Below are 22,226 nucleotides of genomic sequence, written 5' to 3' on the forward strand. Positions count from 1 at the left end.
ATTTTAAAATAATAGTTTTGTTTCACCCAACATTTTGGGTAAGCTTTTATTAATCTCAATTTGGTTTTTGTTATTTTATCCTTAATAAAGTCTTCCGGAATTTTATTTATTAGTTTATTACTCTGATATTCAAATTGGTGTTTACTAGATGTTAATGGAGTAGAGTTAATATTGAAAGCATTTACTATAGGTGGCCGTATATTATAAGGGATTGTGTCACAATATTATAACACTAATATGAGTTACATTATTTTTTGAGCTCTCTCAACAGTTTCTTCTCTAGTTTAACTGGTCCTCTTAACTCCATACGTGATGAATACAGTCTGTGAATCAGTAGATGTTTATTTTGTAAAGAAATTGTCTTTTTTATTTAGGGCTACTCTTGAATACAAATAAAAATAGAAATCTTATTACCCTTTAAAATTAATTGCTCACAACATGTTTCGGCTATATAATGCCATTATCAAGTCCATTGTGAATGAAGTTGAAATGCAAATAAAAACTCATTTGATATGATGAATATTCATCACAGATAATTAATGTGATAACAAGGTGAAAAAAGTTGAGAAATCTTACAGCCAGTACTTCCTATATTTTGTAGTACCGTAGTTTAGAGCCTGGATTCTAAAACTCTAAAGCCTTTGGAGTTCAGTAGGCTGGTCTGGTTGAAACTTTACTCTGTCTGTCTCATAGATTCATACTAAAAGTTGAAAACGATAATATGAATAGGAAACATTTGAACAGGAGAGAATTCAATAGAGGTTATCATTTCATTTGTTAACTGGATATTGACTGTTCTGATTCGAACACCATTCCTGTAAAAAAATCTATTCTAATTTCAAAGGAGATGAATATTGTAAACTGTAGAACTTGAATTGAACATCTCAGAATATGAATGTAAATAAATATGAATAGAAAGAAAAATGAAAATCTTAGTACCCTTTTTGAATTATTTAATCACAACATGTTTCAACATTGATGCCATTTTTTTGAAATGGCATTTTCTTGAAATTTTTTCTTGAAAATGGCATCAATGTTGAAACATGTTGTGATTAAATAATTCAAAAAAGGTTACTAAGATTTTTATTTTATTTCTATTTATATTGAAAGTAGGCCTATACAGAAAAGAGGCAAATAAATATGAATACAAATATTCGAATGTAAATAAGAAAGGGGATACTTTTTTATCTCTTTTCTGTATAGGGCTACTTTTATAGAAATAGAAAGAAAAATAAAAATCTTAGTACCCTTTTTTGAAATATTTCATAAAGGGAACTAAGATTTTTATTTTTCTTTCTAAGGGGATACTTGTATGCATGAGCTCAGAAATAGAGTCCCATACAGTTGAGCTTGCTAAACTAATATCTGTGAGTAAATGCAATTCTGCCATCCTATCTATGGAAAAAAGTCCTCTTTTAAAAAGTCCGCTACATGAATAGAATTTGAAACATAAATATCGGGAAGTATTTTGTTATTTCACCTGATCGCCCTTGAGCCGGTCGACGATGGAAACGCAGACGATCGCGGATCGTATGCCGGCCGCATGCGTCATGGCCGCAAACGCAAGCGACTCCATCTCAATGTTGACAATGCCCTCCTGCTTCAACTTCTGCAGGTACTCCATCTTCTCGGTCTCGGTGAAGTGGCAGAAAGCGCCATCCAATCTTCCCTGGCCTGCGTGATACAAAGAACATTGATAAGTTGTGGTGTAGACTCTTCTAAAGAAGGAGTTGGAGGAGGAGGAAGAGAAGGAGGAGGAGAAGGAGGAGGAGAAGGAGGAAAAAATAAGAAGAATAAGAAGAAAGTGGTGGAGGAGGAGGAGGAGGAGGAGGAGTAGAGAAAGGAGAAGAAGAAGGAGATAAATAGTAGTGTGAGAAAAAGATGAAGATGGAGAAGAAAAAAGAAGAAGAGGAAGGAGGAGGAAGAGAAACAGGAGGAGGAGGAGAGTAGAGAAAGGAGAAGAAGAAGGAGATAAACAGTAGTGCGAGAGAAAGATGAAGATGGAGAAGAAAAAAGAAGAAGAGGAAGAGAAACAGGAGGAGGAGGAGAAAGAAAAAGAGATGGAGTAGGAGTAGGAGGAGAAGGAGGAGGAGGGGAAGGAGGACTAAGAAAAGGTGAAGGAGGAGAATGAGGAAATAATAAAATAGGGAGGGTAGATTGAAGAGGTTAGATAGAGGATAGATTAAGAGGGAGGATAGATTGAAGATCTAGTGCACCCTTTATACAGTCCACTCTTTTGCTTAGACAAATTGATGCTTAGACACACGATGCACATCATGAGCACAATTAAAGCACATTGTGGATGATGTGAAATAATGTGCATGCAAATACAAAAATTTCAAAATAAAATGTGATCTTGGAATACAAAATATATGAGTTCACAATTTCTTGAAGACAATAATATTATATTTTGGTGCAGCAGCATATACATCAGGAACTATAATGGTGAGGAAGAAGAACTATAACGGTGAGGGAGAAGATGAAAAAGAAAAATAACGATGAGAAGAAAGAGTGGATAAGGATGGGGAAGTCGTGGAGAAGAATAAAATCGAAAAGAAGGAGAAGAAGGAAGAGAAGTTGGAGGAGGAGGAGAAGGAGGGGCGGATGAGAACGGGAAGGAGATAAATAAGAAGAAGGTGAAGAAGAAGAAGAAGAATAAGGAGAGAAAGAAGGAGGATGAAAAGAAGAAAAATGAGGAGGAGGAGAAAAACGACGAAAAGAATAAGGAGAGAAAGAAGGGGGAGAAAAAATACGAGTCGAATAAAAAGACCAAGAAGGAGAATGAGAAGAAGGAGGAGGAGGAAAGGAGGAGAAAAACGGAAGATTGAGAAGAAAAAGAAGGAGGAGGAGGAAAAATAAAGAAGAAGAAAAAGGAAGAAAAGGAGGAGAAAAACGAGGAGAAGAATATGAAGAAAAAGAAGGAGAAGAAAGAGGGGTTGATGAGAACGAAGGGGTGGATGAGGTCATCAGAAAATGAATAATATTTTGTATACAGTTGTGCACTACAAATAATATTCAATGTGCATTAAAAAACATAAAACATAAATAATGTTCACTACAAACATAACAAGTGAATTAATAAATAAATACTTTTTGTGTAGTTGAGAAGTTGATATTGTGGTAATTATTCATATTGAATGGAAAAGACTGAGAAATTGTCAAAAACCACTGATTTATTGATAATTAGAAAGACCGGTTTCGGTTATTACACCATTGCCAATCTCATCAATGGTCAATCTGTCAATCAGAGATTGACAATGGTGTAATAGCCGAAACCGGCCTTTCTAATTATCAATAAATCAGTGGTTTTTAACAATTTCTCAGTCTTTTCCATTCAAAATAAATAAATAAATGAAAATAAATTGAGCAGAATCACAACTAACCTTCATAGAAGTCTAGGGTGCACATAGTTTTTCCAGTCACCGTTTCGTATGGATCCTCTTTATGGTGTAACGATTTCAGCTCTCTTAGCAGTTTCTTATCAAGTTTGGCAGGCCTCCTCACTTTCTTACCCAATACTGACTGCAATTTGGAAATAAACCTTTATTACTTCAAGTTTTTTATTCATAAATCACAACAATAATAACAATAGATTTTTCTTCTGGATAAAGCATTACAATGAAACGAAGAAAAATAGCAGTTTCCCGTTTCCAGAAGCTTCTCTGCATGAAGACTTACAACAATTAGCAGAATTATAAATTTAGAAATCTTGTAATATAGTGGGAAGGCTTCACACACAAGATGTATAATATTATAAGTATTCATTATCGCTTGAGCAGCCTATTTTATTTTATCGATTTTTTTCTTTCTCTCTTAGTTTAATACAGTGGCTAATGATAATAGTATTGTGCCTGAAATGATTCATTCAGTATTTGAATATTTTCAAATTGTAATGATAATTTATTAATTGTAATGCTAGAATTTTATTTATTATTAGATGTTATTGTTGTATTATTAACTTATATGATAGTCAACAAACGTTCTATGAATGACTATTTTTTGTAATTTACTGTTCATAGAGACTTCCATTATAGTATTGCTATATCACGAATATTGTAATTATTGTATGGTACCTACTTTCTATTGTAATGAAATTGGTAAAAAGTGTAAATATTGTATTTTACAATTGTCTTGATGAAATAAACATCTATTCTATTCTATTCTATTCTATACACAGAGACATAAGTAGCTAGTTCATACGGGAACACGGAATTGGAAATATCCGGGACTCAAATGTACACAGCATTTTTAATTCCGTGTTCCCGCAACAGCTAGTGGAAGAAGGCTAATTTTGCGTATTACACAAACTTGAAATGAACTATTATAATGAACATAAAGAACAGGTTGAGAGTTGAAACTTGTCAATTTGTGGAGAATAATAATTATCATTGCATGACAAATATTTTTCAAAGAAAATCCTAATCATTACCGGAATTGAATAGACATTGAGAATTTTATCAATTTTTTTAAATTTGTTTCAGGTTTCTGTCATTCATCATCTAGATTTCAAGAATGAATCATAACCTGAACAGTACATATTCATATTATGTTGCAATGATTTACGTCATGAAATCTTGAATTACTCTGAAAAGTTTAAACAATAGAGCTCGTTACTTCAGCTTGTTAATTTCAAGTTCACGCATATGTCACAGTGCATACGATACATGTCTTATACACAATCTGATACGCTAAAAAATAAAGACTTTATTGCTTTTTTCGAGTGCTCATACATATTATTTTTATTGGTACGGTACTTCAAGTCACAGATAATATTTTTTATTTCACTCTAATATTCCGTACTCAAGTAGACGTTTCTACTACCGAATCTTTGAACAGTTTCTGGATTAGGCCTACTTCTTGAATAAAGATAATATTTTTTATTTCACTCTAATATTTCTTAATCCGTACTCAAGTAGACGTTTCTACTACCTAATCTCTTGAATAATTATTTCTGGATTACTTCTTGAATAATCCTCATACTTGGAAAAAACATTAGCCACAGTGAGATTTATGTTATAAAGCCAGCATCTGTTAACCATTGGTTTGCTATCTTTTTCTGTCATTAGACAAAGCAGATAGAGCTATCCTTTTCCAGTTCCATTGTCGAATTGTTTGTAGACTATGTAAGAATACTATGATGAACTACCAACATATTTTATCTCAATATGAGTATTTATTTATTATGGAATCATGAGAAAATCAATTTATTGACAAATAAAATGTGTATTTATCATTTTTAACAAAAGTCAAAAATGAATATAAGATTTACCAGGATAACTTCAATCATAGCTATTCACTAAAGAAGTTGGTCAAAATTAGAAATCTGGTGTGGCGCACTCACACAACTTTCATTGCCGTTGTGAAAATGATCACCTGACGCTAGTGTTCACGCGTATCTCAAGTCCACTATTCAAAGATCTGAGCCAGCTAATGACAGGACAATAACGCTGGAGACACACGAAGTCTGCTATCTCTTCATAGTGAATGATCTAATAGAATCAACAGTTGCCAACAGTTTGCAATTGAATAATAGCATTTTCTCGAATTTTGAGCTTATTTTCAATTTTAGGTGAGAATGTTACTGAACATTAATTGTAGAGATTTTCATGCTCAATCTTTGCAAAGGAAATTTTTTGTTTAAATTATATCTGATAATTGGGAATCTAAAATCAAATTTTGCATAGATGGGGCGGAGCACCTGAAATTTTTACAGATATGGGACTTGTGGCAGTTGATAGAGGTTATCAATGACTATTTTAGGTATGAATTTCATCAAAATCGTTGGAGCCGTATTTGAGAAAATCGTGAAAAAACCTGTTTTTACAACATTTTTGCCATTTTAGCCGCCATCTTTAATTGCATTCGATCGAAATTGTTCGTGTCCTTATATTGTAATGACCTTAAGTTCCAAATTTGAAGTCATACCGTTAATTGGGAGATGAGGATATCGTGTACACAGACATACATACACTCATACACACACATACAGGCCAATACTCAAAATCCACTTTTTTGCACTCAGGGGACCTTGAAACGAATAGAAATTTGGAAATTGGGTAACCTTAATTTTTTTCGGAAAGCAATACTTTCTTTACCTATGGTAATAGGTCAAGGAAAGTAAAAAGTGGTAATACTACCGTCCTATCATTCTCACTGATTTGATAACATGCATATCACTATAATAGGTGATATTATTTGTCTCCAATTAATGTTTGAATTGAATGAATGAATTATTGAATAAGTGTATGCATGAATAAATTCACCAGCTCATAGCAAGGCTCCAAATCCTCGTTGACGGCCTCCTCGGAGAGGATAACTGTTCCCCCCTCCACTCCGATACCCCCACTGGTTCCGATCCTGAAGAAGATGGGGTCTTGCACCCTGGCGTGATGCATCAGTTTCACAACCTCGTTCAGTAGGATGCCGACTGATGGGATGCCCATACCGTGCTGTAAATCAACCAGAGAAAACGTTCTTATTACTTGAAAATGATCAAAGCAGTTTACAAGATCAAGCTAAAGCATATAGATTGTAACTATATCCATGATCATGATACTATGGTTGTTTATGGGTGTCTCAGTAATAGATTATTGAGAGAATAATTTTTTGAACAAGCGTTGCAAGTTCTCACTGATGGCTCGAGTCGTTGTCCGTTTGTGGGCTTGTGGATTTGTGATAATGTTTGTATGTTTGGTAAGAACTCTCAATTGATTTCATCAATCAACTTCAAGTTTTCAACAAAAATTCTTTGAGCCATCAGCTCGAGTTCGTTGGCCAAAGAAATTGACTTAATACACCTTCGTTTTTTTGGAATATAGCAGGATAACATTGGAAGTGCATGAGAAAATCGTGATCAATCTCATAAGAACCAATCAGAGAGGGCTTTTTCAAAACGAAGGCTTCTCTGACTGGCTCTCGTGTCGTTTTAATCACGATTAAAATTTAACCGCCTTTTGTGCAACCGACACTTAATATTGCAGTTTGAATTATTCCTCCTGACTTTCCACTGCTCTCAAAATAGAACAGCTAACAGAATATCAGCGGAGATTTAGCGGGTTCTCCAGTCCGGGTGGCTCACTAGTTATGTTGGAACAATGAAATACACAAGAATTAGACGTCTACAATGAATAAAGACAAACAATAATTATTAAAAGTATTTTGTAATTTCTGGAAATGTTGTACTCACACTGATGGAGAGGACAGGTCCAACTTTGTACATGGAGTAGCGATAGGAGAACTTGCTGATGTCTTGGAGGGTTGTACCCGTGGGCAGTTTATGACCGATCTCTTCCATTATATAGTTCGCGAACTGCTCCACACGTTTCGGCGTACCACCCATGCACACAAACTGCAAACCAAGCAAAATATTCACATAGAATCAAGCATCAAGTACTCAAGTAATAAAGCAAGTAATAGAAGTTAGACCAATCGTTGCTTAATGGATTTTAATGGAAATATGATCTTAAAATACTCAATTTTCTAGGAGAGCAAAGATCTGTAGATTATTTTTCAATTATTTTAGATAAACTCCAACATTCCTTCGAACCAATCGCTACTTGATGAATTTTAAAAGAATGGCGTCTCAAAAAACTAAATTTTCTTGGAGAGCAAAGGTCTGCATTTCTCCTATTAATAATTATTCGTTAAATAATAATTATATATTAATTAGCATTTGAATAAATGCATTCTCTATTTCATTCCATCTGTACCTGGTTGGCCGCTATGGCTTCGTATACAATGAGCGCTGCTATCCAGAGATTGTCAGTTTGGTGTAAGGGTAAGCATTCCTGACTAGCAATTGGGAGGTACCGGGTTCGATTCCCGGGCTGGCAACTAGTTTTTGGATAGTAGTTCTCATCGAATTTCCATCTAGCTGTTAACCCTGTTGTCAATGTCTGCAGTAGCAGAAGTCTTCGGGGTGATTTACAGCATTTATTTAGGATTTTCGTTAAATAATAATTATATATCAATTAGCATTTGAATAAATGCATTCTCTATTTCATTACATCTGTCTCCTATTAATGTTAAGAGAAACTTGACATTTCAAATGATCAGTAATTTACTATTTTAGTAAAGAAGTGGGACATAATTTTAACTTATCAGTGATAAACTACTTTTACTCAGTCAAAAGTACGAATGCCTGAAGCCATCTACTTTAGATTGATATCGTTTTATTTCTGAGAATGATGACCACATGTGCGTGGGTGATCAGACCGTTGATGATAAGGGATGTGTGGACCTACAGCTTATGTGGGTTCCCAACCACCGTGAAGCGATTTTTAACTCATAAATGGCATGGGAGCTCGGCCCTTAAAGTGAGTGGCTTTACGAAGGGAGTAACAAGTGCATAGAGCTTATTATCTTATCGATAGATTATCAGCGCGACCACGAAACCAAATCGCTTCCCATGGTGATGTCGAAACAACCAAATTTTGAGATACGCGAGGTTAGACGTTATCAAGCTTCAGAGCCTAATCAAATTCAATTCAATTCAATTCAAGTCATTTATTCAAAAACTTTATACATTACATAGTATGTAAAAACAAAGTAAAGACGATACATTAGTTTGTAACATTAATATGAAAAACAAGTAAAAAGTAAATGAATAACTCCATGCTTGGACGATAAGTCCGTGTGCATGGAGGAGTCTTCTGATAATCGATAAGAAAAATTATAACTATACTTTAATGACACTAGATACAATACAAAATCTAGTAACTAAAAACTTAATAATAGAATAAGAAATTGAAAATTATAAGCAAAAAATAATAGGGTTCAACTAAGTGACGAACTAAAAAAAATTATTAAATTAATTTTTTAATGATTTATCAAAAGCTGAATATATTGTACTGATTTTCTCACAGAAAGTGAATATTATCATGAAAGTAAAGAATTTGAAAGAACCATCCAAATAAAAGACGAAGACGGAAGATGGAGGTTGAGCTCTACTGATTCAGATGAATCAGCTCTGCTGATTTAGATCGACCGATCTGAATCGGCCAATGACAGTCGAGCTGAACTTTCATTGGTCAACAGCTATAATGGCCTATCGTAGAGCTCTACCCACACTATTCATACTGCAGCTGAATGTTCAAGATTTCAGTTTACTAGACATTGGTGATAGTGTAACAACCGAAACTAGTAGGCCTTGTTTATAAAAATTAATGGTTTTGACAATATCAATACGTTTTCATACAAATGAAATTGTTTGCAATTTGAACATAGGCAATATAGAAATTTCGATACGGTAACCTAGATTTTGAATCAATCACAAGTCATCAGAAATGAAACATAAATAATAATGCAAAACAATCAAATATACCATTTTTAAGTTTATTGAAATGGTTTTTTTTTTAATTATTTTCCTATGGTGGCTACTCATCCAATATGGATATCTACCACAAAATCTCCTTCTCAGAGATTTAGAGAGTGAGTGGGGAGGATATTTTTAATATTCTTTCCGAAGAATGGACATTGATATGTCCAAAGCTCCTCCAATTTATGTAGATACATAACAATATAATCATTATCTATAGTTATTATATTACAAATTACTTTTTCATATCATAATACAGTTCAATAATTATTTTCTTAGTCTATATTATGTAAATTCATCTATAATTTTGCTGTATTGTAAGCTATTGTATATAAGTGTATAAGCCAGTATATATTGTAATCTACATAAATAAAGTACTCAATCAATCCTCCTCTTCATCCTCCGCACTGGTATGCTTCGCGTTCTTCTTTTCCTTTCTCCTCTCGTTTTTCTACTTCATCTCTTTTTCAGGTTTTCTCCTCCCCTTCATCTTCTTCAACTATCTCATTTTTTTATTATTTTTTTCTCCTCATTCTCCTTTCAGTCTTCTTCTGATTTCTCTCATTCTCCTCTTCCAGCCCCTCCTTACTGGTTTTTGGTCTCTTTTCTTTTTTTTATCTTTTTTTGTTGTTCTTCTTGTTGTTGGTGGGTTTCTTGTTGCTCCTCTCGTTGTTGTTTTTCCTCGTCTTCTTCTTCTTCTTCTCATTTGTCTTTTCCCTCTTTTCCTTCTTACTCTATTTTCCACTTCACCCAACCATCACTCACTCTAGTCATTATCCTTCTTCTTTTTTATCTCCTCGGCCTCTGTCATTCTTCACTTTTTCTTCGTCTCGTTTCTCTCCCTCCATTCTTTTCTTACTCCTCTTCCTCCTCATCGCTCAACAACATCACCTCCTCCTCTACCACATCCTCCTCAAACGTTTCTCCTTCTCCTTCTTTTTCTTTTCCGTCTTGTTATCCTTGTTTTTTCCTCCTTCTCCTTCTGCTTTATCTCCTTCTTTCCTTTTTTCTTATTTTTCTCCTCGATTTTTTCCCTTTTGCTCCTTCTCCTTCTGCTTTCGTACCCATCATTATCCTCTACATTCTTCTTCTTCCTCTCCTCCATTCTTGCATTTTCTCCTCATCATCACCTTCTCTTTCTTTTCCTACTTCTCCTTCTTCCTATTCTCTTCCTTTTCCTCCTCATTCTCCCCTTCCTACATCTTATCCTCATTCTCAATCCAATCCTCCTCCTTATCATCCTCCTTCTACTGCCTTAGTCCGGCTGAAAAGCAACCGCAGCTGATCAAGAGGGAAATTCCTTCAGTTTCTCCTTTTCTTCTTTTTCTTCTTCCGCCTCCCCTCCTCCTCCTGCTCCTCCTCCTCCTCCTCCTCCTCCTCCTCCTCCTCCTCCTCCTTCCCTCATCCGGCTTAAAAGCAAGCACCGCTAATGAATAGAGTCTGTTCAGTTGAGAACAATGTGTCAGCCAGTCTGTGATCAGTTTTGTTCAACTTCTACACTGAGAAGTGAGACTCACTTTAAACTGACACCATGCGCTGAATGTGAGGCACTGACGCTATTCACGAAGAACGCTGACAGACTGAATCAAATTCCACTACATAACTCAGTACACTTTGCTGCACTTTAAACTGTCAGCTTTAGTTCAATGTGAGGATTCAATGTTATTTATGAAGAATTCTGACAGATTGAATAAATTCTCACTTCACAACTCAGTACACTTTGCTGCATTTTAAACTGTCAGCTTTAGTTCAATGTGAGGATTCAATGTTATTTATGAAGAATTCTGACAGATTGAATAAATTCTCACTTCACAACTCAGTACATTATGATGCATTGTTAGTGTCAGTATTGCTTGACTGTGAGGTACAAATGTAATTTATCAAGAACGATGCCAGTTTAAATTGAAACCCACAACACAACTGAGAAGGATACATTCAGCTGCATTTTCACAGCTCCACCCATGTTCTACATTGTGTGAAACGTCTATTGGAAAATGGAAAAGCGGTTTTAGAACTATTGTGGGTGGTAGATGAGTGAGTATCAGTGTATTTCAGTTAGTTCAACTATAGTGAGGCCCACGTTATAATGGCAGTGGATGAAGATAGACGAATAGCGATGCCGATTCTCTGCATTAATTAATCTACACTGTCATAAACATAATTGGCATCGTTGTGGACCTAGAAAAGGATAGTACCACCGACTTTGTCGAATGATAGACAAGGATAGCAAAACCAAAGTTCATCAAATACTGTCATTATAACGTGGACCTCACTATAGTGTGTTTTATGAACTGTAGATTACAATGTGTTGGCTTATACACTACATAAAAAAACAATAAGTAAACTAAAATATTCAATGAATTTTACAGAATATAGAATATTTACAATTTGAATTACCCACTCATCTTGTTGGGGCTACTGGAACTATTGAAACACAATAACGTTATTAAGAGTTCAAACTAGGTGTTTGGTAATGGAATAAAAGGGTACTTGATAACTTCATTGTTTTTCGATTTGAAATATGATTATAATTGTGTGTTGTATCTATAGAAATAGGCTGAATTTGACAGATATCTGTCAATTCTTGGAAGTGGATGTTCAAGGATATACTTTCCTCCCTACTGAGAAAGAGTGCGTCTAAAAGAAAAAAAGATAATATTGGTTATAATCATGGGATTATTTTGATTTGTTGTAATTTATTTCCGCACTAACGATTTTTGAAATTGGTCGGTTTAGAGATTACTCTGGAGCTCTGGAGTTACAAGTTATGATTCTAGCATGTAGCATCCTAAGGCTCATGTGAGCATCATTCTTAGCCAAATTAGGCTACTATAATCTCAAATTTTGCACAGAATATGATAATCATACAGGATAAAATACCAGAGAAAACAAAAGAAAACTATTATGATCATACAAATGTACTTCAAGAAACTTACAGTATTTTAAAGATTAAATTCTTGATATTTATTTCAAACAATATTTCATATTACTTCCACAAATCAAGCTCTATGTTTAGTATAATTCAGTATACAAATATTTCAGTAAATATTCTTTGCAATATTATATTGCTTTTCTCTCTGTAATTATATAATTTTTTGACTCGACCCTTACCTTGATATCACCGAACATCTCAATGAGATCATGCGACTCGCTTCCAAGTGCCAAATGGTAGAGAATGTCTTGGTCCATTAGTTCTATATGCGGGTTTTGAAGCTGCACAAAGCCTTCTGGGAAACTGTAACACAAGAAAAGCATGAGATTAAAATTAAGGTTCAAGCCGTTTGAGTTGAGCCATAGAGAATAGTGATAACATAAGAAGATATCACAATGGTATAAAGGGAATTTATGTTCCAAATTTTACTGTCAACTCAAGTTGATAATCCTGGTAGTTGAAGGTTCAAGCCTATTGAGTTAAACTATAGAGAATGGGAAGTGCTTACATAAGAAGCTTTATCCCATGGTAGAGGGCATTTATGTTTAAAATTTCTCAGGCTGATTTAGTCCTAGTTCTTTCGAGAAGCTATGTGATGAGTGACGCTGGTAGTCTCTCTTACTGTGCCGTTCATACACTCTCACCCGACCGAAACATTAATATATTAGTCAGTAGTTGACAGTAATCGGCTTGAGTTAACAAAAATCGTATTGAAATTTGGAACATAAACGCTCTATTTGATGGGCATTTTCTTACGCTATCCTTCATCCATGACTGAACATACTAACCCTCGTGTTCTTAGTTTACCGTAAGCATAAACTTATTCAACTTTTTTTACTACTATTTTTAAACATTAGGAATACTTGTAATGTTCAACACAAAAAAAAGATGTGATTGAAATTCAAGGCTCAAGCCATTCAAGTTAGAAAAAAGTTCCTGCTTCCTCAACATAATTTATTTCAGAAATCGATAATGATAATGCTTGATTGATTGATTGATTAGCTGCCTTCATTAAAAAACCTAGGAGGGCGAAGTTAGGGCGCAGCTCTAATAGCCTAAGATTGATAATGGTGGAATAGTCGAGACTTATATCACACAATATTTCAATAAATCAGTGTTTATAGTAAGGTAACAATTCCATGCCGTTGGGACTTTGTCTTTTGGGAAGTTAACTATTTATAAATTTTGGGGGCAGAGCAGTTTTGGGATAGCCTAGGCCTGTTACTCTCGCCCAGTCATATCTATAATTATTATAATTTGTAATTGTATTGATCAATGAATGAATAAAAGAAAGTTATAATAAGGGCATAGGATATGAATTTATTATTTATTTATTCAATCATTGAAAATAACACAACCTCCAGAAAAGTACTACGGCTTAATCCCAAAACCAGTGAGTGAAGAATGTAATTACATTTATTGTAATATATTATGTAAAGCTATATATAAAGGTATTACAGTGTATAAGATAGAATTACATTCTATACTCACTGCCCAAAACGGTTCCAATCCTAATTTATACGACAATTATCAAAAATATCTCCCACAATATCACATTCTCAACAACACGGGACTTTGCCGCCCTGGGCGAGATCGGCAACTGCCGCCCCCCCGCAAGTACCCCGTCTTTAATTGTTAATCCCGGGTTCCACCCCTCCTTGAGCGATCGCCTAACGCCGGTTACACATTGGGCGGTTTCTGCCGGGGCGGTAATTTCGCCGTCGCCGCCGTTCGAGCAGTAGTCTATGAACTTGAATGGAAGCTTACACACTGGGCGGCAGAAACGCCGCGCGGCTATATTGCCGTTGGCGGCAGCTGTGCAGCCGTCCACTGCCACTGCGGCTGGCGGTGTTTTGCTGCTCTTGTCTACGCAGTGGCGTACGTGACCAAATGGGCGTTAACACATTTGGCGGTTGTCTACCGTCGCCGCTGATCAGTCGTCTTTCCCAGTTGCTCCAAGTCAGAGGTCTTTGAGAATCAGCCTTTTAATTTGTGTCTTGTTGTAAAGTTTGTAAGTTGTTTATAACATTCATTTATTGTTTTAAGTGTTTGTGGTTGACGAGTGTGAGAAAATGAGTAAGTTAATAGACAATGAGTTGTTAATATCATTTGTAGAACAGAGGCCAGTTTTGTGGGACAAAACCCTCGACATATTTAAGGATCGAGATGCAACAAGGAATGCGTGGAAGGGAGTGTGTATGGAGATTAGGGGGGATTTTGAAACTCTGGATGACAAGAAAAAAACTGTAATATGTTGTATATCGCTGTCGCAACGTTCATAAAAAATTTAATAAAAACGTTCATTTCAATGAATCCAAGCAAGGCGATTTCTCTGCTGTCTTCTTTTCCTTCGACGGCACAACAAAAGTGGTAAAAGTTGTTGCCTTTCCATTTTAAGTTAAACACTTAATAATATATACTTTTGGGAAATGTGCAAAATACAATTTAACTGAACACTCATGAAACAGTGAAGTCACAACACATTTGCGATGAAGAACTACAACAATTATTTTGGCTACTGATCATACGATCATACGATCATACTGATCATATTTTGCCGCTCGATGTTTGGCGGTATTTTTTCCGCTGAATGTGTAAGCTTGACTTTTTTCGAGGCTGCGACGGCAGTTTCGCCGCCGCGGCAGAAACCGCCCAGTGTGTAACCAGCGTTACTATTGTGTCTCCGCTGTGATGCGACACCACAGAGTCTCAGTAAACTCTAAAAAATTATGTTTAACACTAGTTATTGACATTTAAACAAATATTTGACAATTATAAATATTGGGGAACAGTAAAAAATGGGGGTTTGCTTGAAATTTATATCGTTGTTCTGATTTTTTAATATTTTATTTGGATACATGAAAGAGGTTCAGAACCAAATTCTTCATGTAAAATTCCCTTGTGCTAATACAGAGTGGCCCAAAAAGTTCGTATTTTAGGTTTATTTTCCAGTTTTCAGCTATTTCCGGCAAAATCAGTGATCGGACAGAAAAATTTGCTCTTGCCTTTTTTAAGATCATAAAATTCTGAATGAAATGAGATCATTCGGAACTCTCTATCTCCAATGAGTACTGAGCTATGATTTTTCAAATATGAGTGATATTTTAAGGAAAAAAATCAATTTTGATCATATTTAGTATTTGATCAACAATATATCCCGATTACAATGTAGATGTAAAATTCAAAATCCCTGTGGGCATTTTTAGCTTCAACCATCATCACCATCACCATGTATCACCATCTATATTGTCCTCACAGTGATATTTCGCACAATGATATAAGCTCATGAGATCATGTTCTATGAGAATCAACCGTTAGTTGCACTTCATTTCAGTATTTCCTAGTGGAGAGGCGCGCGAGGACACGATCAAGGATCGCTTAAGGAACAAGCTATCAGAATGAAAAAGTTTTCTTTTTTCAATCATTACTTTCTGAGACATGAGCGCCTAAAGTTTAAAATTTTGGGACAGATCATTTCAAATTCGGTACGAGATGAATCCATAAAATTCAAAGGATAAATTCTTCATGGTATTTTTGATTTAATGAAACAAAAATTTTCTGAAAATATCAATTTTTGAGAAAGTTTTTCAATTTACTAAAAATGACCAAAAATAGTGTTGAGTTTTTTTTGTAAATTGAATAACTTTTTCAAAAATTCATATTTTCAGAAAATGTTTCAAAATTTTCTTGTTTTATTCAATCAACAATACCATGAAGAATTATCTCTTACCGAATTTGAAATGTCCTGTCTCAAAAATTTAAACTTTAGGCGTTCATATCTCAAAAAGTAATGATTGGAAGAGAATGTTTTCCTAAGAAAACTTTTTCATTTTGATATATACGGTACAAATCGAAAAACTTTGAAAAATATCACCAGTACAAGAAAGTTTATTTTTAGCCTTTGCACAGCCTTAAGACGTACACTGCAACATAGTATTAGGCCTACTTAACTTGCTAAGTAATTAGAACTAAAATTTCTACAAGTTTGTTTAACACACCTGTTTAATTAAGTAGAACTCTTCTGACCTTTGCAATTCCTTCACCAATTCTTCAAGATCTGGGGACTGAACTATTTTATGTTCGCTAGACCACTCAGACGTTCCTGGGACATTGTTGATCTTAGAAAAGTCTTCATTAGCTCGAGGTTGAAAAACTTTTTATATAATTTTACCATTCACATTTGAAATTATGAATTTATTATTTATTTGTATTTTAAAATTTTCCGTTCCTTTAAATTTGCCGCCCCCAAAACCTGCCGCCCTGTGCGGCCGCCCGGTCCGCCCACCGCTGGGGCCGGGCCTGGGTATATTGGTACTATAGTGAGGTCCACGTTATAATGGCAGTGTTTGATTATCAATGATATTGATATCCTTGTCTATCATTCAACAAAGCGGATAGCGCTGTCTCTTTCTCGCTTTGCTCGGTTGCCGGATCATATATTAACAAAATATTTCATTTTAATTGTGTAAATTCATTATGAAATTATTGAAAACATAATTTTCTGCTTAATACAATATAATTAATTATTTTAAACGAGAATGAACAGTTAATATTACATCAATAAAGCTGTATCAGCTACCGTCTATAGAAGGCATTGACAAGACAGAGGATCGGCAACGTTGTTCTCCTATCTTCCTCCACTGCCATTATAACGTGAACCTCACTATAGTGAGTATCAAAATCACCGTGAGAACCCCCTGAATCGCTCACCACCTGTTAATACCATTAGATCAGCAAAATCGCTGACAGAGCTATTCAGCAATACTGTCCACTGACCAGACAGTATATTTATATACTACATTGTATAATCATGTATTATGTAGTATATGTATATAATGTTCTATGTATTACAGAGTATGTATTTTGTTGTCTATGTGTTTATATTGTATTACATTCTATTCTCTGTGGCACTGTCTAGTCAGGGCTGGCTAGCTACTAATTCAATTACAAATGATCGGCTTCAGAAGCATCTAATCCATATCAACGCGTATCTATCAACACGTCATCATTCACTACAGTCGGATTGGACTTGAATACTTTAGGGTGCCCACTAACGACAGGACAAGTGTGTATACACACATGCTTGCCATGCATCTTGTGTCATCAGCGAGAGGCTTTGAACAAAAAACAGATGTTTCAGAGTAACTCCTAACATGGAATTAATAACAATAAATTAATAAACCTCGATCTGGAAAATTACAAATCATACAAAATGATTCAACCTCGAATAGAGCAGCAAGGGAAAAATGAACAAAATTTTTTTTTACAAAAATCTAAATTTTTTGAAGCCTTTCGCTGTGATGACACAACGATGTATCATGACATGTGTGTACACACATGTTCAACACACTGTCGTCTGTGTCAGGACACCTAAGATTCCCTATGTTTCCTGATCTATTTTAATGGGAGAGATATTGTTCTATATCCTTTTCAGAGTGTTGACAAAAATATTAGTTGGAATACCGCCGATTCATGTAGTTAGTTATATCACAATATTATACTATTGTTATTCGAATTGCGTCCAATCTTTATACTCATCAATCAATATTATTCATACTTTGTAAAATCCGTTAAATAATTAGCAATACTGTCATGATATAATGTGAATTAGTTTATAAACCAGTATATATTGTAACATACGTGAATAAAGGACTCTATTATAATCTAAGTTTCAGCAAAAATGAGGCAAATTAATGTCTTTCAACTTTCATATTACTTTCTTCTCTCCTCCTCATCATCCCTCTTTTGATCTTCTATTTTATTCTTCTTCCTCCTCTATTAATTCAATTCAAATCTACTCTTTCTAATGTCTGCCTCTCCCCATACGGAGAACTTCTCAATACTTATTACTAGTAGTTCTGTGAACAGTAGACCTCACGAAGTTTTCTCATCCACAAATATCTGGTGTCACCTGTTCACGGGCTTCTCCAGACATCTGTGTAATGCATGAAATGAATAATTCACTTGTTAGATGATTGGTTATGAATAATTCTATAGTCTGATTAATCCTATCTTCAGAGTAGATGATATACAGAGTAATGTGGATAGAGATATAAGAGTATCGAATAAATTCCTTTTCCTTCCATATTATCCTTCAAATACCAAAATTTCAAAAAAACCTTGTGTATACATCTACGCGCAGTTGAAAAAGTAATATTCCTGCCAAATCTCATAGAGTTCTATCAACGCGTTTGGCCGTAATCGCGTTACATACAGACAGACAAAAGAAAATCTGAGTTAAAACATAGACCTCACTGCGTTCGGTCAATAAAGTCCATTGTTTTGTGTGCTGATGTTTTGTGTATATTTATCTTTTTATTATTTATTTTATTTATTATTTTATTTATAATTTCTACTAAGTAGCACTTATTGGGAGAGAAAAACTAAGGATACTCCTTGTACTATTTCTCTCCCAGATTTAGATAACATTTTAAAAGTCCGAAATTAAGGTTATGGTTTCACTTTTCTAAAATTTAGTCCATTTTCACTAAAAAAACAACGAAAACTAAGAATGTTAAATTTTGACAGTTAAAAACAGAATGAAAAACAAAAATATCACACTCAAATTATCATTAATTGAAACATTTTTGCGTAATTTGACAAAATTTAGAGCCAGAAAAAGACTATTTTCTGACCAGGCCGGTCATGAAGAAATATCAATAAACCTCAAAATTTCCTTATTTTCTCTTCCTAATCATTCCACGTCCTATTCTTCTTTTCCTTTCTGATAAATACCAAGTAAAACGTCACTCATCAGCTCTTGAATCATCACATAAGAACCGTTTTTCCTTGTCGTGTTACAAACAGCTTTTTCCTCAATTTCTCACTTTCCCGCTAACTCATCTCACCTGCCTGCTAATTCTCCTACAGTGATTTCCACTTCAACTGTCAGAATTCCCTACAATTAACATCAATACTTCCCATTTAAATGTTGCTGACACTTTGAAGTGGATTTCGCTGTAGAATTTCTCTCTGAATTTCCCGTTGCATTGAAAATATAATACTGAGAATAGAGGAAATTCCGCACGAGGAGATTCCGTACAAAGGAAGCCCTCAGGTGGAAAGAGTATATTATTTATTCAAGCAAAATCATTTCAGGATCAGAGTATCAATGTATTCGTGTACGATAGAAGAGAATTTTGATGTGGAGAGTTCTTTAGTAAGGTCAACGTTATAATGGCAGTGGAGAAAGATAGGAGAACAACGTTGCCAAACCTCCGTCTTTTCAATGCCTTCTATAGACGTTAACTGATACAGGTTTATTGATGTAATATCAACTGTTCATCCTCGTTTAAAATAATTAATTATATTTTATTGAGCGAGGAATTATTTTTTTCAATAAATTTTCATAATTAAGATTGAATATTTTGTTAATTAATTGACCGAGCGAAGTGAGGTCTAAGATTCAAGTCGACGGTTTTGCATTTCTCTTTATGCTTATAATGTTTTTATAACTTTGTTGAAGTTCTGACACTGTGTTACTAGTAAATATTTGAAAATTATATATTTACTAGTAACACAGTGTCAGAACTTCAACAAAGTTATTATATAGTGTCTCGTCATGGAAAGCAACTTCAATGTTTTTATGTTGCGCATTTACGGCGAAACGAGGTAATTGATTTTCATGATATTTGACAGGTAGGCTATGTTTCTTTTTGAATTGCGCGTCGACGTATATACAAGGTTTTTGGAAATTTTGCATTTCAAGGATAATATAAAAGGAAGAGGAGCCTCCTTCATACACCAATATTAGAGTAAAAATCAGACTATAGAATTATTCATCATAAATCAGCTGTCGAGTGGATTATAAAATGCATGCAATGACGCATGCAATTCTACATCTCAATGTAACTTGGTAAAAAATCAGCTGCTGTGTGGACTATTAATATTGCATGCCTCATTGAATGCAATTTTTATGCACTAATAAAATGAAACATTGACTGCAATTGATAACTTGAAGTAGTAGTAGCATAGTATTTTCTACAGACTTTTCTCTGCTTTCAACTTGGTGAGCTTTTGATGAAAGTAGCATAGCTGTTTACATCAAATTATTAGCATTGTCGATACAACAACCCAAACAGCCATTAGTCGTTTATACACCGATACCTATCTCGCAGACATGACAGGACAGGACAGTATTAGATGAGACTGTGGTTCATAACTGCGCGAGGTCTGCTGTTCACAGATCTACTAGTTATTATTAATTCTTCATTGTCAAAACCCGATCTGGCAACAGAGCAAAGCAAGACAGATAGCGCTATCGACTTTGTTGAATGATAGACAAGGATAGCAATACCATTGCAGATCAAACAATGCCATTATAACGTGGACCTCACTATAGATGGCAGATCTCTGTTGGTAGCTTTCATTTCTACTTAATATCTACAATATTAGATTCACTTATAAATGTTAGCATTCATTGAATGGGAAGCAGTGGCATTATTTATAAAGAATGATGAAAGTTTGAAGTTGATTTCACCATATGAATGTGGAAACAATAAAAGTGAACTAGCAATTTGATAGAGAAAAAGTAGAAAAATAACTGAAAAGAGAACAAGAAAATGGAAAGAGCACGAAGATCACGTTCAAGTTTCAGATTTTAATGACAATTAATTGATTATTACTCAACTTAAACTAGTAGTTCTGTGAACAGTAGACCTCACGCAGTATTATCATCCACAAGTACCTGATTGAAACTATAGATCTTATGGAAATACAGCAATAGACTGGCTTCTCCACACATCTGTGTAATCACTTGTCAGCTGATTTGTGATGAATAATTCTATAGTCTGATTTTTACTCTAATATTGGCGTATGAAGGAGGCTCCTTTTTCCTTTTATATTATCCTTGAAATGCAAAATTACCGAAAACCTTGTATATACGTCGACGCGCAATTAAAAAAGGAATATACCTGTCAAATTTCATGGAAATCTATCACGGCGTTTCGCTGTAAATGTGCAACATATAAACATATAAACATTTGAACATTCAAACATTTAAACATTAAGAGAAATGCCAAACAGTCGACTTGAATCCTAAGGTGCGTACAGACTTTTGCTATGCTCCGCAACCGAACGTCACTCCAGCAGAGCGATTGATGATCGACCGGGGAGCAACAGTGGTTCGACCGGGGAACGCGAGAAGATCTAACATCTCCCGTAACGTTCATGATGGGTGCGTTGGCGGAGCAACTGTGGTTCGATGGTGGTACGAGGGCGGTACGAGGGAGGAGCGTGCTCGGTGCGGGTTGGAAGCGCGAATATGTGTACGCAGCTCTAGACCTCACTTTGCTCGGTCAATTAATAATTGAAAGGTGAAAACGAAGAAAAGGTGAATATACACACAATAAGCTTCGTTTGACCTGTGAGGCGCTTCGAACCTTTGGATCCTTGAATCCGTCCCTTCAAAAGCAAATAAAAAACAGAAAACAAGACAAAGTAAACAGCTGAGAAAGGAGATCACTGAGGAGGAGAAGAAGATGACAAAGATGATGAAGAAGAAGAAGAAGAAGTAGAAGAAGAATAAGAAGAAGGGGAAAAAGAAGAAGAAAAAATGACGATTGACAAGAAGAAGAAGAGTGGAAGAAGAAGAAGAAGAAGAAGAAGAAGAGAAGAAGAAGAAGAAGAAGAGGAAGAAGACGACGACGACGAAGTACACGAAGAAGAAAATTATTGAGGCTGCAGCACATAAAATAATAGCATCAAAATAAGCGAGATAACGTCAGCGAGGAAATTGAATTCAGCGTTGAAGCGAAAAAAAATAGTCTGATGAAATTGCAAGAGACAAAAGTGACTGGAAATGCAATAAGCAGCAATAGTATCGCTGCGATGCGAAATAATAATTTGATAAGCACTCGTTTCCTGTTATCTATTTCATCAGACGGCCTGCTCTATCTCAAGTTGAAGGTCGATACTGTTATCACATAATAAGTTCTTCTCCTTCCTCTACTTCTTCATCATGTTCTTGTTGTTCTTCTT

General features: G+C 35.0%; 1 protein-coding gene across 2 annotated transcripts in view; it reads right to left on the reverse strand.

Annotated features, from left to right (window-relative positions):
- Positions 1-22,226, reverse strand: part of LOC111047420 (uridine phosphorylase 1) — a 109,909-nt gene that overhangs the window by 8,116 nt on the left and 79,567 nt on the right. For both annotated transcript variants that reach the window (XM_022333173.2, XM_022333174.2), the window contains exons 2-6: positions 12,428-12,551; positions 7,187-7,348; positions 6,264-6,449; positions 3,384-3,522; positions 1,481-1,674 (exon numbers count right to left, since the gene is read on the reverse strand). In XM_022333173.2, the coding sequence (XP_022188865.1) occupies positions 1,481-1,674; positions 3,384-3,522; positions 6,264-6,449; positions 7,187-7,348; positions 12,428-12,551 (805 nt within the window). The remainder of the gene's footprint in view (positions 1-1,480; positions 1,675-3,383; positions 3,523-6,263; positions 6,450-7,186; positions 7,349-12,427; positions 12,552-22,226) is intronic.

The sequence above is a fragment of the Nilaparvata lugens genome, chromosome 8 (genome assembly GCF_014356525.2).
Source record: "Nilaparvata lugens isolate BPH chromosome 8, ASM1435652v1, whole genome shotgun sequence".
Classification (NCBI taxonomy): Eukaryota; Metazoa; Arthropoda; class Insecta; order Hemiptera; family Delphacidae; genus Nilaparvata; species Nilaparvata lugens.